General features: G+C 47.5%; 1 protein-coding gene across 1 annotated transcript in view; it reads right to left on the reverse strand.

The window, feature by feature from the left end:
• Positions 1–20,857, reverse strand: part of eys (eyes shut homolog) — a 337,977-nt gene that overhangs the window by 49,135 nt on the left and 267,985 nt on the right. The window contains exons 36-37 of the mRNA XM_064318175.1: positions 20,331–20,481; positions 1,283–1,391 (exon numbers count right to left, since the gene is read on the reverse strand). Coding sequence (XP_064174245.1) covers positions 1,283–1,391; positions 20,331–20,481 — 260 coding nt within the window. The remainder of the gene's footprint in view (positions 1–1,282; positions 1,392–20,330; positions 20,482–20,857) is intronic.

Here is a 20,857-nt window from a genome sequence, read left to right on the forward strand (position 1 = left end):
AGCGCTCATAAATCAAAGCCTTTTCTGCGGGCCTGATCGGAGAAAATGTGATGGACGCTGTCCTTTTCCTCAACTCAAAAGCGTTCTCAGGTTCGGCCGGGCTACTGAACACTGTTTACTCACTGGGCTTTTATTGAGAAGTCCAGCATTAGCTATTCTCCTGATTCTCCCTTTTAAAGCATTGAATTCTATCAGCGACAGGGCCAACACCGAGCTTTTTGTAATTAAGAGTGCTCTGACGGGCAAATTATATATATATATTTTTTTTTACCAAGACAAAAATAAAAAATGAAATATCCAAGGCTTAGATTCCCTTTGAGAAAATGTCTAATTATCTGATAGAAGAGGCTAATTTCAATTAGCAATTGTTGTTTTTTTTCTTTTCTTTTTGACAGGTATAGAGAATAATTAGCTGTGAGGGAAAAGGTTCATAAACAAAGCCAATGAAGACAGCACAGATTTTAATTGGTTATGGATAATACACCCAGCAGTTTTCCAAACCGGTTTAACCTCCTGTTGATATATTTATCAGACAGTCATCTTTTGCACAATGAAGTAACAACTGAGAATGTAGTAATGTTACTGCCCTAAGCCAGCAAAGAATTGCAAAGGACCTCTCTGCACACCAAAGGCATCAAGAACTGGTAACAACAACAAGAACAACCGCAATAATAATAATAACAATAATCCATCCATCCATTATCTATACCTGCTTATCCTGGGCAGGGCCGCGGGGGGGTGCTGGAGCCTATCTCAGCATGCATTGGGCGAGAGTGAGCAATACACAATGGATAGGTAGCCAATCTATCGCAGGGCAAATAATAAACAATAGTAATAATAATAATGTTAAATGTATACCAACCTGGAGTTTGAGGATATCTTTCTTTGTGTATTTCGGGTACTGGCTACATTCATTATAAATAATGGATTATGTGAGCTCCAGAGGTGGGTAACCCGGCTTCAAAGAGTAAAAAGACTGACCATGCATTTGCTCCAGCACCATGCACTAAACCAGCTGATCACAATAATTAGTTCTCCCATCATGCTGAAGAGTTATGCTAATTAGAATCAGCTGGTTTAGTGCATGGTGGTGGAGCAAATACATGGTCAGTCTTTTTACTCTTTGAAGCCGGGTTACCCACCTCTGGTGAGCTCTATGTATCAAAACGCATGCTTTCCAAGATTCAACCTGTACTGTAATCAATCCAGGTACCTGTAGTAGTGGAAAAATTCCCTCCAACTGAAATATTACCTCCCTGCACAGGGTTATTGTCAGGCTCACCTGTGTCATCGGGCGAATCAGCTTTTTGTATCGTCTGTTAGCAGGCCCATCATCCACCACCATTTCAATCCCACAATGCCCTCCTTCCTCACTCTCAGGCAAACGGTATCTGTGGAGGTTGCAGAGATTGGGCGTTGAGGGGTAAGAGGTTTTGGAGCTCATTCAAGTGCACACAATTCACAATTAATCACCAACGTCCCCCGTTTCATGTATTTTATAAACTTTTATTTAGTTTTACCTGTTTTAATAAATAAATAAATAAATAAATAACAATGGACATACGATAATGATGGGGAAGCACAGTGTGCTTCTAACGCAACTCTTTGGAGTAACCTGTCAGTTCATCGTTTTTTAAACAGGGTTCACTGACAGGTGTCAAGAGTCCACCTCAAATTGTTATTTTTTTTCTCCCAGATTGAAAAGCCTCACTTCCTTTCCTCAGGTCAGTATTGCTGAGGAAACAAAGGTTAGGCTATCTCCGAGATCTCCAAGCAATCGCATCAAAAGAAGACAACAGACAAACAAAAAAATAATAGAACTGATGTAATGACTGTGGTGCAATCCCTGCAATAGACTAACAGATGGACAATTAATGAAGAAAAAAAAATCTGCTAGCTCTATTTAGCTGAAGTCCATGACAGCTCTGGATTTTCTCAGAGAACGCAGTCACCTGACCTGCTGTTTCACCACCGCTCTCTCGCATGTCAGCTCTGATTGACATGTGTTGAAAGGGTAACCATAGCAAAGAGAAGCACAGGAAATGTGCACTTCTGCCGTCAAGTCCAAGTGGCACACACACCACACACATACACACACATACACATACACACCTACACGCACACAACATTCTTACTGCCACGCCCAGGCATGCACACATACACACATACACCTACACACACACAACATTCCTAGTCCCAAAAGAACAACGTGCATAAAAAATGTGTCCAATTCTTTCCAATCACACAGTATCACACAAGGTGTAAATTTAAAACAAGAATGCCATCACAGATTATTTGCTACAATCACTTAAGAGGCACAGTGTGCAAAAATAAAAAAAATAAAAAACTGCACATAACGATGTTAAATGACTAAGCGGATTAAAACGTTAAGCCACAGGTAGCCTTTGCAATGGACTGAAAACCCAGGAGGACCAGCCCAGCACAGATAAAGTAAGGATCAGCCTGATGCTCCAGTGGTGAAAGAGGAAAATATTACACCGTTGCTGTTCAGATCATGAGTCCGATGCAAATCATGTAGATCCGGTTAAAAGAGAAAAGTAACCCCTCTTTTTCATCATAAACGGGAATGGGAACTAATATTCTGAGATGCAGTTGCCGGAAATATTTTGGGAATAGAGGTGCTGGAAGCTTACTGCTGTGTTACATGTAGCTGCGTGCACGTGTAGTGGCGTGCACGTGTAGCAGTGTGCACGTGTAGCGGCGTGCACGTGTAGTGGCGTGCGCGTGTAGCAGTGTGCACCTGTAGCAGCGTGCACGTGTAGCGGCGTGCACGTGTAGTGGTGTGCACCGGTAGCAGCGTGTACCTGTAGCTGTGTGCACGTGTAGTGGCGTGCACGTGTAGCAGTGTGCACGTGTAGCGGCGTGCACGTGTAGTGGTGTGCACCTGTAGCAGCGTGCACGTGTAGCGGCGTGCACGTGTAGTGGCGTGCACCTGTAGCAGCGTGCACGTGTAGCACACTGCAGCAGTGTTGGCTGTTCCTTGGAGATACCTGTGAACATCAGCTATCTCGACACTTCCTCTATGTCAGGGGCTGCCCAATCCTGCTCCTGGAGATCAAGCGTCCTGTAGGTTTTCGCTCCAAGCCTAACAAAGCACGCCTCATTTAACAGCTAGAGATCTTGTCGAGCCGCTAATAAGCAGAGTCAGATGTGCCAAATTACGGTTGGCGTGAAAACCTACAGAATGTTAGAATCTTTAGGAACAAGGTTGGCCAGCCAGGCAGCAAGTCCTTATCCTCTGTCTTCCCGTTGTCTTGTCCAATATTTTCAAGTTCTAAAGGTAACTTGCTTACTCTCTTCTTCATTCAGCTACATGGCTCCAGTGTTCATCTGTATCTTCCGTGACATTCACTATGTACAGCACACTCCCCATTGCGACTCAATGTTCATAGCTAGCAGTTTAGCCTAGCTAGCCAGCAGTGCCGCTGCCAGGTATCCTATTAGAGATCATTCTGCATTCTGAAGCCGGCAGTCCTGCTGGCCTTCTCACGCTCAGCCAACGGCCGTTAGAGTCGGTGCGCATCACAGATTCAGTCAAACGAGAAGCATCACCTTGTTTACCTTCGACCGCGCGCGATGCTACTTTATACAGAAATAAATGCAGCAATTAAAGCATCGCAGTTTATAATGACAGGAAAAATACAAAACATAATAATGCATCTTAGCATAATTAGCATATAGTTAAGGATAAGCGTAATTCAGGCCAGGATGTGTGCTAATTTCGTAGCGGAGCCACGTGACTACCGCACCTCAGCGCTTAATTTAAATATAGCACGTGACCTATGGAGGTGCTTAAACCGTAGGATAGTCCACCTTAATGTGGGCGGGGCTTGCAGCAGTAGCATCGCTGTGCTGTAGTGTGCGGTCTCAGGTGTGTGAGGCACTGGCAGGCCTCGGATATCACCCCCCCCCCCCCCCCACCCGCACTTAGAGCGCATGTTTACTGACAGTGAGGTACGTGGCGGCTGCCTCAAGCTGTGCCTGGTCTGGCCTGTTTGTGTGGGAGAACTACAGAATGAAGATGAGCTCTGAGGAGAGACGGTTTCCTCCTCCCCCCCCCCCCTCCCGACGCCCCGATCAGCAGCACCCCCGTATCAAACGCCAAATGCTAGCTGTCTAAATTATACGGTGGGGGGGGGGGGTCTGGGGGGAAGGCAGCGGAGGACACGGTGGTCTCCTCGCACCTGAGGTATCAAACGCGTGTTGGGATGTTCTGCCCCGACGCTGTCCTGCACAGAGGCATCATCAAACAGATAGAGACAGAGAGAGGGGGGGGAGAAAGAGGGAGGGAGGAGAGAGAGAGAGAGAAAGGGGAGAAATGGAGTGAGAGGGAGAGAAAGAAAAGGGGAGAGAGAAAAAGCAAGAGAGAAATAGAGAGGGGGAGAGAGAGAGAGAGATAGAGAGAAAGGGGGGAGCAAAAGAGAGGGATGGTGATTTGCGGAGGACTGGGGCCTTCAGGCACTACCAGTCCGATTCATTCTTTACCAGGTTAATTGACGGCAGAAATAACCCCACTTACGGGCAAATACAGAATGAGCTCTAAATATGACGGAGGAAACGGAGGAGCGGTGTGTAGCAGCACCCCGACCCCCCTCCCCTGCCCCCTGCTAACATAAGAGCTGTTAGTCCTCACGCTTGCGCCTTAATAGATATTCTGTCACGCTAACCGTTTGGGCGCGCGGTGTCACATTCCAGCTTTCTCAATGTCGAGTGTTCTCTCCCTCCTCCACTTCATCACCGGCGGAATTCCGGGCCCACCTCTGCGTCTTCCGAGACTCCTCAATGACCTCTCTATTACTTACCCCCCCCCCGGGGCCTCGCGTATGCTGATTGGCCCTAATGCTGGAACAGGCATGCAAACAGAGTGATTCCAACACCCCCCCCCAACCCCCACCTCCCTCCCTCCTCCCTGAATCCTTTAAACCCCCCCCCCCCTGCTCCTCGCTTGTCCATATGTCCGTTTGTGATTGCGGTGCCACTTCTCCCAGGGTTGGGGGGGGGGGTGGAACGGGGGGGGGGGTAACGCGGTCTCTTTAGCAACCAGATCGGCGCAATCAAGACGACTGCCTCCGCGCCAATCAGACGCCGGGCGTCCCGGGCACCTCCCCGAAGGCAATCAGCGACCTGCGACTCCAGGTACGGCTAATTACGGGCTGGGGGAGCGGAGCGGACGCCACTCCGCATGGGAAACGAGCTCGCCACGGCAACCGCGCGCGCCGAGAGGAGGAGCGGAGCAATCACCCTTCAGCGCTCCCTCTCCCTCTCCCTCTCCCTCTTCCTCTCCCTCTCTCTCTCTCTTTCTTCCTCTCTCTCTCTCCCTCATCCTCTCTCTCTATCTCTCTGTCTCCCTCTCTCTCTCTCTCTCTCGCTCTCTCTCTCTCAAGCCCGGTTTGTTTCTTTGGATGACTCCGAATACAAGCACTGCAGTGTGTGTCCATGATTATAATTATGTTATGAATATTTCATATGTGTTTTGTTTGGAAGGCCTGAGATAAAAGGAAGTCCACAGGCCTACAGTGATGGGATCCTCTGGGCTGATTTAGAGAAACTATTACTGTGTGTGGGGTGGGGCCTCTGTTGAAGCGTTGTTCACCTTTGTTGCCACAATACTGGGCTGGTCACACACACACGCACACACACACACACACACACCCACCCACCCACACACACACACACCCACCCAAACAGGCAGGCACGCATGCACACACACGTACACTTACACACAAACACACCCACCCACCTTTGCACACACACACACAAACACACACACACACACGCATGCGCACACACACACACACGCACACACACACACATTTACACACACACACACACATCTCTGATTATTCAGGGCCGTGCTGAAATGTCTAACTTAACACATGGTGTAACATGGAGCACATGCTGATCTGCTCTCCTCTCTCTTGCATTCTGTCCTTTGACATATTTTCGGGAGCACCAGAGACAGCGGGCGGTGCCTCAGTGATGGAGTTCACGGTCCCACAGACCTGCTGAATCTAAAAATAAAACAAAAATAATAAATAAGCAGCCTTTACGAGCCGCATTCATCCAGTCATCCGACTCAGGGGCACACACACGGATAAATAATTCAGGTAAAGTGTCCACCTTAAAGTCTCTGCGTCGCTTGCTCCCCTACAAGTGTGTTTGCTTTACCAGACTGACATTCTGAAAAGGGCAAAGCAGCAATCGAACGGACCGGAAACCAGAAATCCCTTTGTGCCCTGAAGCTTTTACATAGCCACAGAATTTTATTATTACTATTATTATTATTTTTTTTAATTAGAGTCTCCTGATGGCATAATTAGATGGTGGATAAACGCACAATAATTTTCCGACTCAAAACACGAAGATAATCAAAATGGAGAATGGACGCGTGTCTCGCAGCGGCCAGCAGATGGCAGTAGAGCATCACGGTGAGGCACTTCCGGGCGACGGATGTCTGATGGGAGCAATAAACAGGCTCTCCTCAAAATAGATTTTGATTTTGGCGGATTTTCTTGTCTGTTCAGATTTCGGAATTCAACAGAATAAAAATAATAATGATAGGTGGGGCACATCATACGTGGGGGGAAAAAAAATAATTGTCATTTGAAAGGAGCACTTTTTTTTTATAGTGTGTGCTTTTCAAACAGATGTTCCACACGCTCAGAAATACATCAAGGCAGCCGAAGCAAAGTAAATAGGTCAGATATGTTGAGCATATAAGGAGGACTTAATCCTGGATTTAGAGGGTTTTTTTTTTTTAAATGACGGACAACGTTAGAATGTGACATGTCAGTGTCGCAAGTTTACCGGCAGCGACTGTCGTTCAGTTTTGCCAACGGAGGTAATTCACTGTCTTCCAGGCATAAAACGGTGGCGTCTGCAGCCCGTGCATGCATGCCACACACACACACACACACACACACACACACACACACACCGGGCGCGTGAGCGGGGCGAAACATTCCTACACTAATGCTACCATATTTCCTTAACGACGTCGTTGGGCACTGTTGCATAGCCCCCCCCCCTTACCGGTGCTGGCTCTGCCGCAGCGTCTCACTTGCGCTGCTCCGTTCGCTACACAATTTGCGCCGTGACTGGCAGCCCTCAATTAATTTGGGGTGGTCTCTGCGCTCCCCCGAGCTGCGGGGCGAGGGCGAGAGAGAGACGGCGGAACGCGCGGCCGGGCGCCGCGTCGCTCTCAGGATGAGCGGCCGCGGGGAAGTGACAGACGGGATACGCAGATAAAAATAACCGGCTTTTTCTCTGCCGCGGCTCCGCGTAAACACACAACCCAGCGCGCGTACCTCCACGCGGCGAACGGGGGGGCGGACGGCGCACGGCGAAAGCTCCAGCGCGAAGACGCCATACGGAAACGAATATCGTAATTGAATTAAAATGACATTATAGTATAATTTATATTATTTAAACACGCTGTGGTTTTAGTCAGTGTGAGCTTTTTTCTGTGATGATTCACCGTATAGACAGGATGAATATCTCCAATGCATGAGGATAACTTAACAGAGATCCACACGCTGTATGGATAGTGTCGTCATCGCAAGCTGCCTGTGATACAATTCAGTGAATCGTATGAAGCAGCTCTGAGCTGTTGCTGCCAATGAGGTCACTGGAACTAAAGAAACAGACAGGCAGATGATAGTGTTACTCGAATGAAGGCAACTCAAGATGATGATGTCGTCACTGGAACCAAGGAAGCTCCGAGGTGCTGATTGTGACATCACTGTAACTAAGGAAGCCCTGAGATGCCGATTGTGACATCACTGGAACTGAGGAAGCTCTGAGATTCTGATAGTGACATCACTGGAACTAAGGCTTATCTGAGATGCTCGAGATTTGGTCACCTGCAAATAACAGTTCTGAGATACCGACGATGTCACTGGCGCCAAGACAACGAGAGGCAAACAGCCCATCCCCCATAGTTTTACTGTTGTTGGGTAGACTCATCAAAGCAATGACGTGCGATAGTGTGTTAGTCTGGGGAAGACAAGTAGGGGTCAGGCTTGAGACTAACCCCTGACCATCTCTGAGCAGAGATCTTTTCTCATAATGGTGCACAGTGACTTCAACTGGACTTGAGCTGACTCAACGCGCCAAGCTCTTTTCTGCAAAGGCTACTTCAGAATGCTTTCAGAGGAAATTTAGTTCAGTGTGAACTAGCAAGTTCTCAAACGTTCGTTGAAGGATACTCTCATATCTGACATATCGAAATCAACATGTCAGATCCATGTTTGGAGTTAAAGGGAGACAGATCTGCCCAACTGGTACCTCGCCGTCATGGAAACGATGGTTTAATTGAACTGTTGTTTTGACCTGGCCTGTGTAGCCCTTTTTTTAGCCCAACTTTTTCAGACCCCTTAGAAAAAACTCATCATTTTGAGACTATTAAATCTAAACTAGCTTTAAGTCGGCAGTTGCCAGTGACTGTCGATTTCTGGCATTAGCCTGAATGATAGACTAGGGTGCTCCTGGACAGCTGTAGTGTATTTATGTAGCACAGAAAAAGCTAACAAACCTGCCCTATTGCTCTAGTTTGCCCTCACTGTACAGCTATCAGCAAAACACGCAAACTTCTGCTATTCTCATTTCATTAAAAAATGATGTACAATTTACAATCGAACACAGAATAGCTAAGCAAGATTCTCCTGTGGCCATTTTAAACCAATGTGTGGATGCTGCAACTAAATAATACATCTGAAACAGTATTCCAATATTGAAGCAATTTGGAGAAACTGCTCATTGTTGTTGCTTGAGCTATTATGTAACTTGATGAGCCATGGACACTCCACATATTTGCCCAGAGCAAAAGTCATTTCTAATGAAAACACAGTTCATCTTACAGCTCTGCTCTGTGGTAAATTGACAAGTGTTTTTTTTCTGTCTGTACAGAGGAAGCTCTGTGATCTTGTCTGTAAACAAGCTGACCAATCCCTGCGCACATTGCTGGATGAGCGCATCAACCTCGTTATGTCTTTTCTACACAACAACGGCCAGTGTGCCTTCAATCTTGCTTGTTATTCCAATGCACCCTAAATCCATCAGATCCACTAGTGAAGACTCAGAGGTAGCCAATCACTCCGCTCCATGTGAAAACACATTAACTGTGACACGCCAAAGTAAAAAAAAAAGAAAAAAAAGAAGCAACTTTGAAATTACAAATAATATAAACTTTGCGAATACATATGTGCACTTGGCATGGACACAACCAATCGATACCAGCCAAACTGAGCAGAATCGAACGTCTTTAACGACATGCCAAACTGTCTGCCGGTACAAACGCCTGAAAAAAGTAAATACATATGCTTTAAGGTCGACTACAAAATGCAGTATCGATCCCCGTGCTATGCTATGATTAGCGCGCTCGACCGCGCGCTTAAAAACTTCTCGTAAGGCAACCTTTTGAAGTCAGCCTGCAACGCAATCATCGAGGCTTCCCTCCTGCTCCAGAGTAATGCCCTTCTTCGGCCTCGCCCTTGCGAAAGGCTGATTGTTTTTCTTTCATTTATTTTTTGTTTTCTTTTCCCGTTCCTTGCGAAACCCGCACAAGGAGGTTCTCGCTTTTCAAACCAACGGCAATCCATCACGTCGTTTTGTCCGCGTCGACGGACGGAAGGGCCGGCCAACGGGAATCCGGCGCACTACGAAAACCACGAAAAAGGCGAACGCGCGAACGCCTACACCCCAAGTGCGAAAAAAAAAAGAAAATCGGAGCGACAGCGTGGGTGGTGGGGGGTGGGGGGTGGGTTTGGGGCGGGGGAGGGGGAGTTGATTACCTGTCAGAGCCGTTTCTGACCGAGCCTTTGATCCTCGCTCTAAGATAAAGGGCTGGTGTCTGTGCCCGTCGCATTAGAATTCCGGCTCAGACCCTCCCCTGGTGACCTTCAGCTGGACCCCCACCGTGGCAGATTCCATCAGATCTCACCAGCCCCGAACGCCACCGGGAGAGAGGTGACCTCTCCCCCGTGAAAATCAAACGGCAGAATTATTGATATTTGTCCGACAATGGCGGGGTTTACCCTTCCGGCTGACAGGGGCACAGATTAAAGCTTCAGGAGCATGTCAGTGTCGCAAGGCCTGGTCAGCCCCCAGGAGCTCCAAGGCCAGTCAGCCCCCAGGAGCTCCAAGGCCAGTCAGCCCCCAGGAGCTCCAAGGCCAGTCAGCCCCCAGAGCAACAAGGCCAGTCAGCCCCCAGGAGCTCCAAGGCCGGTCAGCCCCCAGGAGCTCCAAGGCCAGTCAGCCCCCAGGAGCTCCAAGGCCGGTCAGCCCCCAGGAGCTCCAAGGCCGGTCAGCCCCCAGGAGCTCCAAGGCAGGTCAGCCCCCAGGAGCTCCAAGGCCAGTCAGCCCTGAGCTCAGGCCTCTCCCAGGAGCTCCAAGGCCGGTCAGCCCCAGAGCTCCAAGGCCTGGTCAGCCCCCAGGAGCTCCAAGGCCAGTCAGCCCCCAGAGCTCCAAGGCCAGTCAGCCCCCAGGAGCTCCAAGGCCAGTCAGCCCCAGAGAGCCCCAAGGCCAGTCAGCCCCGAGAGCAACAAGGCCAGTCAGCCCCCAGGAGCTCCAAGGCCAGTCAGCCCCCAGAGCTCCAAGGCTGGTCAGCCCCCAGGAGCTCCAAGGCCGGTCAGCCCCCAGAGGTAATTATCCGAGGTCACGTATAAAAGAAAATAAATACATAAATGAAAAAAGAAAAATAAAATAAAAAGTTGTGGGTGGTCTGGTGGCGACAAATGACAAAAGGGAAGAGAGAATAAGTAAGAACATAAATAAACAAATATATAAATAAATAAATGTGCCAGGTATTAAGACTCAGACCTGTCTCCTAATTTCCTGATTAAATATTCAGGATCCCTGGGCCCCCCCGGTGTGATTGAGATGCACGAGCAGTCGCTCGTCCCCTCAGAAGCGTCACCTGACAGGTGAGTCAGCGGGCGGGTGAGGAGCGCGCCACTTTCCAGCGCTGAGGACGGACGGCCGAGGAATGGCCAATCAGCTCGTTCCTGAGGCGACGCTGCTACCTTCTCATCGCAAGCACTTCTCTTTTTTTCCCCTCAGATTCATATCAAAAACATGCCTTTAACTCTTATTCAGGCTTACTGCTCTCTCACCGGTGGGCTACTGTTCGTAAAAACATTGGGATTTTGGGTAACTACCAAACAAGTATTTATCATGACTGATATCCTTGTGAGGTCCATATAGGAACTGTATTATCACTCTATATATTGGTGACCCTCATAAAAGCTGCTGATTTCTTTCCCGACACATGGAGAGGAAGAAAAGTAAACATGAATGGAATGTTAAACTAAAGTCTCAGAATGACCAAATGCACCAGTATCTCCCTGGCACACTGCACACAGACAGTATCCCCCTGGCACACTGCACACAGACAGTATCCCCCTGGCACACTGCACACAGAGAGTACCCCCCTGACTCACTGCACACAGAAGTACCCTGACTCACTGCACGCAGACAGTACCCCCCTGACTCACTGCACACAGACAGTACCCCCCTGACTCACTGCACACAGACAGTACCCCCTGACCACTGCACACAGACAGTACCCCCCGGACTCACTGCACACAGACAGTATCCCCCTGGCACACTGCACACAGACAGTAACCCCCTGGCACACTGCACACAGAGAGTACTCCCCTGACTCACTGCACACAGATAGTACCCCCCTGACTCACTGCACGCAGACAGTACCCCCCTGACTCACTGCACGCAGACAGTACCCCCTGACTCACTGCACGCAGAAGTACCCCCTGACTCACTGCACACAGACAGTACTCCCCTGACTCACTGCACCAGACAGTACCCCCTGACTCACTGCACACAGAAATACCCCCCTGCTCACTGCACACAGAGAGTACCCCCTGACTACTGCACACAGATAGTACTCCCCTGACTCACTGCACACAGACAGTACTCCCCTGACTCACTGCACACAAACAGTACCCCCCTGACTCACTGCACACAGACAGTACCCCCTGACTCACTGCACACAGATAGTACCCCCTGACAACTGCACACAGATAGTACTCCCCTGACTCACTGCACACAGACAGTACTCCCCTGACTCACTGCACACAGAGAGTACCCCTCTGGCATACTGCACACAGACAGTACCCCCCTGACACACTGCACACAGACAGTACCCCCGACTCACTGCACACAGATAGTACTCCCCTGACTCACTGCACACAGATAATACCCCCTGTTACACCACACACAGAGGGATTAAATATATATTCTGCAGTTTGCATTTCCAGAGTACAAAATTCCACAAGAAAAAAAGAACTAAACAGGATAAACTTGGATAGCCCAACATGTAATAATATGCTACAGCCTGTGGATGAGCATAAAGAAAATATGGAAGGAACTGGCGAACTGGTGTGGTCAGCATGGTCAACAGATGGCACAGACAATTATGTTCTGCACATTTAATTTTCAAGGAAAATCAATTACATCAGATTTGGAAGTAATAACTGTTGGACTGTGAGGTGGATTTCAACAATATGACTGAATTCATCTCAGATAAAGTTACATGTTGAAAAGCACACCCAGGCAAACCAGTAAACTCCCAAAGGCTTAAAAGCTAAACACAGAATTTAACCAAGCAATTTCCCCCAAAGCTCCCCAAACTTGTGAGAGTTGTTAAAATTTTTTTAAAGCCTCATCCAAACAGAAAGTTGAGCTGTGCGGTGCTTCTGAGAACACATTAACAGAGTCAGGTTCAGACCTGCTGGTAGAACTCGGCAGGGGCAGCAGTATAGTATAATGGGTAAGGAACTGGTCCTGTAACCTGAAGGTCACAGGTTTGATTCCCGGGTAAGACACTACCGTTGTACCCTTGAGAAAAGGTACTTAACCTGCATTGCTTCAGTACGTATCCAGCTGTATAAATGGATACAATGTAAAAGTGCTATGTAAAAGTTGTGCAAGTCGCTTTGGATAAGAGCGTCTGCTAAATGCCTGTAATGTAATGTAATGTAACCCCCACCTGAGCCATGTAAAATGAAAGGAAGCGGCTGGTATTCGGCCGCGTCGTGCTCTTTCCAGTACCTCCATTTCTACTCCGGACCCGTGGGCCTGGAGACGGACCTGTTATCAAACGCTGATGAGCTGCACAGCTCGGGGAGCGGCCGCGTCAGAAGGGTTCAGGGGTACGGCTAACGCTAACGTTCGCAGAACGAGGCAAAGGCCTCGTTGAAATGACACGCAGGTCGGAGAGGAGAGGAATCAGTGTGAAAGTACAACAGGATTTTACAACAACAAAAAAAAAAATGAATAACAAACACTGTGCGGACCCTCAGTGCAGTCAAAACAATATATAGCCAATGCGTCAAAATGTTCCGAGAAATCGAAAAAAAACCAAAACAAAACAGTAACATATTTGCAACTCTGATGCATTCCAAAAGGAACTGTGTTTCTTTCAACACATTCCTGGAGGCTGTTAGGGTCCTGACCCAAAGCAAGTCTACACACTTGCCAATACTCCCGCTGGACGTGATGGTATAATTGACAAGGGCTGTTCCTCTAAACGTGTCAATGACAAATTATTCACGTGAGAAAACAGTACAGCAGTGGCACTGGGAGAGCAATGGGACAGGCGAGAAAATCTTTCCTAATATTGCACAGAAGAAAAACTACGCTTTTTCCATTCCAGCAAACTCCACTGATGCAGAACAATGTCTGTTCATGTGGATAAGTTCACACCAAGCATCATCAAACAATGACAGAGGATACTGTTCAAACCTTACATTTTCATTTAAACCTTACATTTTCATTTCATTTCAGTTCATGTGTTTTTTTATATTAGCACCCACCCCCTGCAGCAAACCATGTCATTAATATGAGTAGCCTTCCATTTATCTATCTATCTATATATACATACAAATATTGTGTAGGAGATATAAGTTAACTTTATATGTGTGTGGGCTGCTTCTCACAGATCAAATAAACAAAAAACAATACACCACAGCACAATAAATATATTCTCCTGCCACATGTCACAACAACCACCCTGAAAGCAGCACACTGTAAACAGCGACTGCTGCCAAGTGACACGTGACTTATTAACGCGGATGACTGGAGGGGGCTAACGTTATAATTGCCTAAAAAGTGTGACTAAAAAATGCTCAGCTCATCGGCGGCCATTTTGCAGACGTTCTAAAGCACTGCAGATATCAGCTCTCAGCGCTGCGTGTAAAACTGTCACATTGACCGGATGACCCAGTTCGTACCAGGACTAGCCAAACAAAAATCACGCTGGAATATACTGAACTTTGAACAGTTTCTGATGGTTAGGATTGTTCCGGAAGGTTATGGGTTGTCAGGGCATATCATGCACCGATGCAGACCCAAGTTTGACAACTCACATAAGGTTTCCCACTGAAATTAGAGCAGTGACCACAGATGGTTCGTCGCATGGTTTTATATTTGGGCTGTAGAGACAGAGGGTTATCGCTTTTTCTTCGCCCCCGTAAGATGGCGGAAAGCGCCGCGTCGGGCCTGGGAGACAGCGCGCGACGCGGGCTAACGAGCGGCGGCTAATTCCTGCAGACAGGCGATACCTGCGCGCGCGGCTCTTCCGATTGACCGGCCAGAGCTTCTCCCCACAGGGTGAGGCGGTGAGAGAGGACCGGGTCAATATTACTACCAACAATTAAGAGCAGATGTTGCGCGCGACGCATTAATCTGACTCTGTCGGGCTCCTGTAATTAGCCTTTGATATAAAAGCCAAAACCACGCTATTAATCCCCCCTCCCCTACTCTGCGCACCCCCAGGCCTTATTAGAGCTGTTTCTTGCCGTGCAGTGAGGAGATAAAGTTGGCCCTTGTTCACCAAGCAACGCTGGGAGCTGTTAGCAGCCTCGCGCTCACGGAGAAGCAAGCTGTCCCAGCAGATTAGCTCTCCGGTAAATAACTCAGCCAAAGAACAAACAGACCTTAATGGCACATTTAATGATTCTGAACATTAATTTGTAACACCACACTATCTGGTAAATATGCGCACAGACCAAACATATTAACACATTAGCAACCTGTGAGGGTGGATACAGCAGGGCAGACCATGCAGTCCACGGGGTATCAAGTTCCTGTTACAGTATCTCGTGCTGTTACACTGCTGTTACACCTCTGTTACACTGCTGTTCTACTGTTACACTAATGTTATACTGCTGTTACACCACTGTAACACCACTGTTACACTGCTGTTATACTGTTACACTAATGTTATACTGCTGTTACACCACTGTTACACTGCAGTTACAAACCAGTGGAACACACTGTACCTGCGTCTACTGTTACACTAATGTTCTGCTGTTACACACTCGTAAGCAGTTACACCACTGTAACACCACTGTTACACTGCTGTTATACTGTTACACTAATGTTATACTGCTGTTACACCACTGTTACACTGCTGTTACACCACTGTAACACCACTGTTACACTGCTGTTCTACTGTTACACTAATGTTATACTGCTGTTACACCACTGTTACACTGCTGTTACACCACTGTAACACCAGTTACACTGCTGTTATATTGCTGTAACACCACTGTCACACTGCTGTTATACTGCTGTTACACAGCTGTTACACTGCTGTTACACCACTGTAACACCACTGTTACACTGCTGTTATATTGATGTTACACAGCTGTTACACCGCTGTTACACAATTGTTACACCTCTTCTACAGCATAACCCTGCCTTTCTTCATCTCTCTCTCACAAGGCACAGAGCCACAATGCACCTGGGTATCAGAGTTACAACCTCATCCGCACATGGACGACAAAAGCAAATTTTCTGAATCCAGATTACAAAGGAAAAGAAAACTGAAATAAAAAACGAAAATATAAATTTTATATATTTTATAAAGGATTTTTCTACCAATTGATCAAGATTACAACTCATTTATTTGTTTATTTACTTTTCGCGGGTACTCGTTTAGTAGTCGCGGCACTGCCTACCCCTCCTCAGGAGTGGGAGAGAGGGAAGTGTGCAATCTAATTTCATAAATGAAACTAATAAATCACATGGCCGTCACTCCCTAATCTGACTGCGTTTTACGGCTAGAGGAGGGTGCCACTGATGTGGTATTACTCCAAATTTCCTCAGGACTCTAACGACATATAATAAAAACCTGTTGGGTAAATGGATGGATTTTTTTAAAAAAAAGTGCTAAAGTAGATATGTAGCAGTGTTCTTAAGCTGATAAAGGGCAAACTCCCCTTTCCTCTCCTCGTTCCACGCCTGACAGAATGATTTGGCAAACGGAATTGATGCAAATAAAATTTTATCGAGTTAGCGCTCGAGAAATATTTCAAATCGGACCGGCCGATTTTGAGCGTGATCTAATTTGAAACAACGCGGGTACGTTTTATAGAGCTTTCAGCTGAATTTGTGTCCGTCCACTTAAGTCCGCCGAGACGCTAATGTTCGGTCCTTGATTGCCGCGGCTGAAGTCCACAATGAACGCGATAAAGCCGGCGGCACATTGCTTAACCCGCCTGACATTGTTTATATTGACCAAATCAATAGCCCACAAATTAATATGTCACAACCGAACACACATTTTTTTAGAAACCTTTTTTTTTTTTTCTATTATACAGTCACTGTACATTTCCATAAATCACCATTTTACACCCTGGAGGTTTCAGTAATACCAGCGATGCGCGTTGTTTTTTTTTAATTTTTTTAAAGTGAGCTCATATCTGTCAAAAGCAACATCCAGACTGAGGCTGTAATGAAGGGATTATTAATCTTCGCTGAGAGCGCGTTGCTAGAAGCTGAAGAAGAGCAAATGAAGGTGACTGGGCTCGGCCGACGGCTGTCCCATAATGCTTTGCACCGCCGGTACGGCTTAATTAGGTTCTGGGCGGGAGCCGCCGCCGCGCGGCTGTCGTTGTCCCGGCGACGCGGAGCGAGACGGTCTCCACGGCGGAGCGGGGGACACGCTGAGCTCCGCAGATGTTCCCGCCGCTCCGCGTCGCGAGCCAGGCCGGCGATTGGGCCCGGGTTCAACCGCCGTACCGCCAAACGAGCCTGGGGGGAGGCAGGTGGGCGTCCTTAAAAGGGACTACACTGCCCAAAAGAACTACACATCGCAACTCTGCAGCAGTCTATCTTTCTTTCGCCCAATCTCTCCGCCAGCCGCCAAATAACTTTGGCAACATATGCAGTGTGACAGTACCAGTATGACATGGTACTATACCACATACCAGTTTAAACTTCTGGGAAGAGGAAAAGACAGTAAGAGAGACTGCGTGTGCTGGGAATTCTGATGGAGAGGGAACTGCTATGGGATGCAAAAACATCTTGCCCCTAGTCGAACAGGGGTAAACATCATTTCTGAAGCTCCACCCCCAGTGAAAAGGTAACCGCTGCTGAAGCTCCACCCCCAGTGAAACAGTAGCTGCCGATGAAGACCCCCCCCCGCAGTGAAGACAGTAAGCTGCCGACGTAAGCCGAGCCCCCCCCAGTGAAACAGTAACTGCTGATGAAGCCCCCCCCAGTGAAACAGTAACTGCCGATGAAGACCCCCCAGTGAAACAGTAACTGCTGATGAAGACCCCCAGTGAAACAGTAACTGCTGATGAAGACCCCCCTCAGTAAAACAGTAACTGCCGATGAAGACCCCCCCCCCCCCAGTGAAACAGTAACGCCGATGAAGACCCCCTACCCCCCAAAGTGCAAAAAGAACAGTAACTGCTGATGAAGACTCCCCAGTGAAACAGTAATCGCCGATGAAGACCCCCTACCCCCCAAAGTGAAACAGTAACTGCTGATGAAGACTCCCCCAGTGAAACAGTAACTGCGGCTGAAGTGCCGTTCCCCCAGGGTTTCCCTGTTTCTCGGCGAGCTCTGGGACGGCCGGCGTGGGCGACAGATTCATCAGTGGGGACAGCGAGCGGGCCGGCGGATAGCAGTAAAATAATCGAGGTGCCGCCGTCGGGTCGCGCTGGCAGACGGAGCAGAAAAAGGCGCGCCCACACACAGGCGCTCGCGCCGGCTGTCCTCCCCACCGACCCGTCGCCACCGCGTCTCCTCCAGACGGACCCCTCTAAACCGAAGGCCCCGGGCTGAACTCACGAAACGCCGAACCCGCCCGAGCACGTCAGTGCCATGGCAACCTGTGTCAGGGGGGTCCTTCTCCATTTTGGACGAGCTGAGAACAGGAGAGACTGCCATACGACAGATGCCACCTAGGACGGCTAGCATTTAAATGTTTATAACTGCACGAATCCAGATGGTGGCAGAGTGATCGTCTCTCACGGAATACAGCAAACAACACGCTTATATCCCCGCCCCCCCCCAACCCTCCCCCCCGCCCACCCCCATGACACCAGTGAAACATGGACTCTTTTGGTTTTACCCTGAAAAATCAAAGAAATTCTTAAGGACGTATTTTAGACCTGAGAAATAAATAAATAAATGAATGAATAAAACCAGACCGGAGTAAATTCAGCAACACTATTTTTTTATCGCACGACATCAGCTTAGCGGCTACAACACCTCGCTTTTATGGAGCGGATTTGTGGTTTTTCGAGATAGAATGATGACTTGCGGGTCGTTCTATTTTCTTCATAATAAAAGTTGGCTCGAAGGCCCGGCTGCTCTCGAGCCACCTGCAGTAGAGGGAGGGGGGCAGCCGCTCGGTGCGGAAGCTGCTCTGCTAGCCCCCCAACAGAAGATATACATCCACAATTTGAGCACCCCCCGCCCACAAACCGCAACCAAAAATGACGAATGTCAGGGAGAGAAAGCAAGAGAGAGAGAGAGGTGGAGTGAGAGAGAGAGAGAGAGAAACAGAGGGAGGGAGGGAGGGAAAGAGAGAGAGAGAAAGGGATGGAGAGAGAAAGTGCGTCTGTGCTCACAGTGCCAACAAAGAGAGGTTGAATCAGAGAAACACTCTCTATTAAAATGCACTAAATACGAAGAAGAACGAGAAATGTTCTTTCATAAAATTACACTACAAACAAATTTGCCCAGATTTCTTAAAAGTTCCTGATGATGAGAAAATTCCCATTTTCTAGTGAGATGGATATACATTGACCAGCACACTTGTAACTTTTGCCTCAGTAGCTGAGAGACAGGAGTGACACCAAGACAGTACAACCATTCATTTTCATTATTATTTATAGTTTAAATGTCAAACTTTTACTATTTTATTTATTTTATTGCTTAACTAACTTGTAAATGTATTTTTTCTATGTTCATGTATACTTTCCTGTTACACTACTTGTTTTTGTATGTTTCTTGTTTGCTTTGGCAGTATTTACTATGTGTATTTCCTGCCAATAAAGCACACTTGAATTGAACTGAAATAATTGAGAGAAAGGGAGGGAGGGAGAGAGAGATAGGGAGGGAGGGAGAGAGAGAGGGGGAGGGAGGGAGAGAGAGATAGAGATAGAGAGGGAGAAAGGGAGGGAGAGAGAGACGGAGATAAATGGGTCGAGATTACGCATGAAGCACGATAAGCTGCTAGCGGTGACAGGCATCTCCACAGTCCCGCATTTGTCATATCGGATACTTACTTTCATTTCTGCTGGGCTCTCCACCGCCAACCACCTCAGAAAATTAAGTCAACACGCAACGCGGGGGCAGAATGAACAATGCATCACACGCAATTCCTGTTCTTCTCCCGTTCTCTTCCGTTTCTTTTCTGTCAAACTCAAAAATAGCTGCAGCTGGTTCCGCTGACAAATTGTAAATTGTATAAATGAAATTATACAAAACGTACTAAAACCAGAGGGAAAATGGCCTCATCATAACGGAGAAAATATATATATATTTTTGCTTACTAAATAAATGTGCTCACTTGAGTATATTTCCGAATGCAAAAGCGTAAGTTCAGGTATATCATCGTACATTACAAGAATAGATTGTTTTGAGTAACCACATCACAGGACACGACTTTGCTTTATAAAGTATAAAAATATCAGCAAAGTAACTGGAGGAAATGTTCTCAGAGAACTGAAATGAGTAAATAAAACTTGTCTTTTATTTCGATGACACCGCAACCAATTCAAACAACAAACAACTATGTTTAACAATAATAAACTGAAACAACTTCTTGAACTAGCCCTGTTGACTTGTCGTTTTGCTTTGTTGTACTTGCGCTACATTACCTCTGACATCGCAACAGCTAGCTAGCTACAACACTCCATGGTTATTTTATAATATTTGGTATGCCTTTGAATCAATCAGCATTGGAGCTCATGGCCGATAGAAATATGGACTTAATTTCCAGTCTTCAGGTTTTCAGGCAGACGAGGGGCAGAGAATGCACAACTCACCGGATCATGACTGGGGTCAGCCTCTCCCATCCGACGCTTTGACCCGCCTTCACCGTCAGAACGTTAGCGCCGCCGCAACCGAGCTTGACAACGGGTCTGCCGTCCTCCAGGAACAAGTGCAGGAAACGATCGCCCACGTCTTCCTCTCGAGCTGTGGAAGGCCAGATCCGAGTTTAAAAACGTGATCTTATTTTCTCACAGGGGGACTAGTCAGGTTGGGGGGGGGGGCGGGGGGGGGTGAAGAAAGTAGCTTTTTAAAGTGGCCTACTTTCGGTTTTGACGTAGCCCTATGGTTAACAAGTCCTTTTTCTGACTATTCTGTCACAACCAAAAAAGAATTGTTGATGACAGTGTTCCAGCTCGGAGTCGACAGAGTCTTGTCAATGGCTGAAACTGGGAGGAAGAAAAAAAAAAACAATACGACCTCGATTTTAAAAGCTTTCTTTTCTTCATGCTCTCCAACAATTGTCAACAGTCAGTGAAAAAAGATTTCATTTCATTACTGTAGACAGTGCCATGCATTTATT

This window comes from Anguilla rostrata, chromosome 18 (genome assembly GCF_018555375.3).
Source record: "Anguilla rostrata isolate EN2019 chromosome 18, ASM1855537v3, whole genome shotgun sequence".
NCBI classification, from domain to species: domain Eukaryota; kingdom Metazoa; phylum Chordata; class Actinopteri; order Anguilliformes; family Anguillidae; genus Anguilla; species Anguilla rostrata.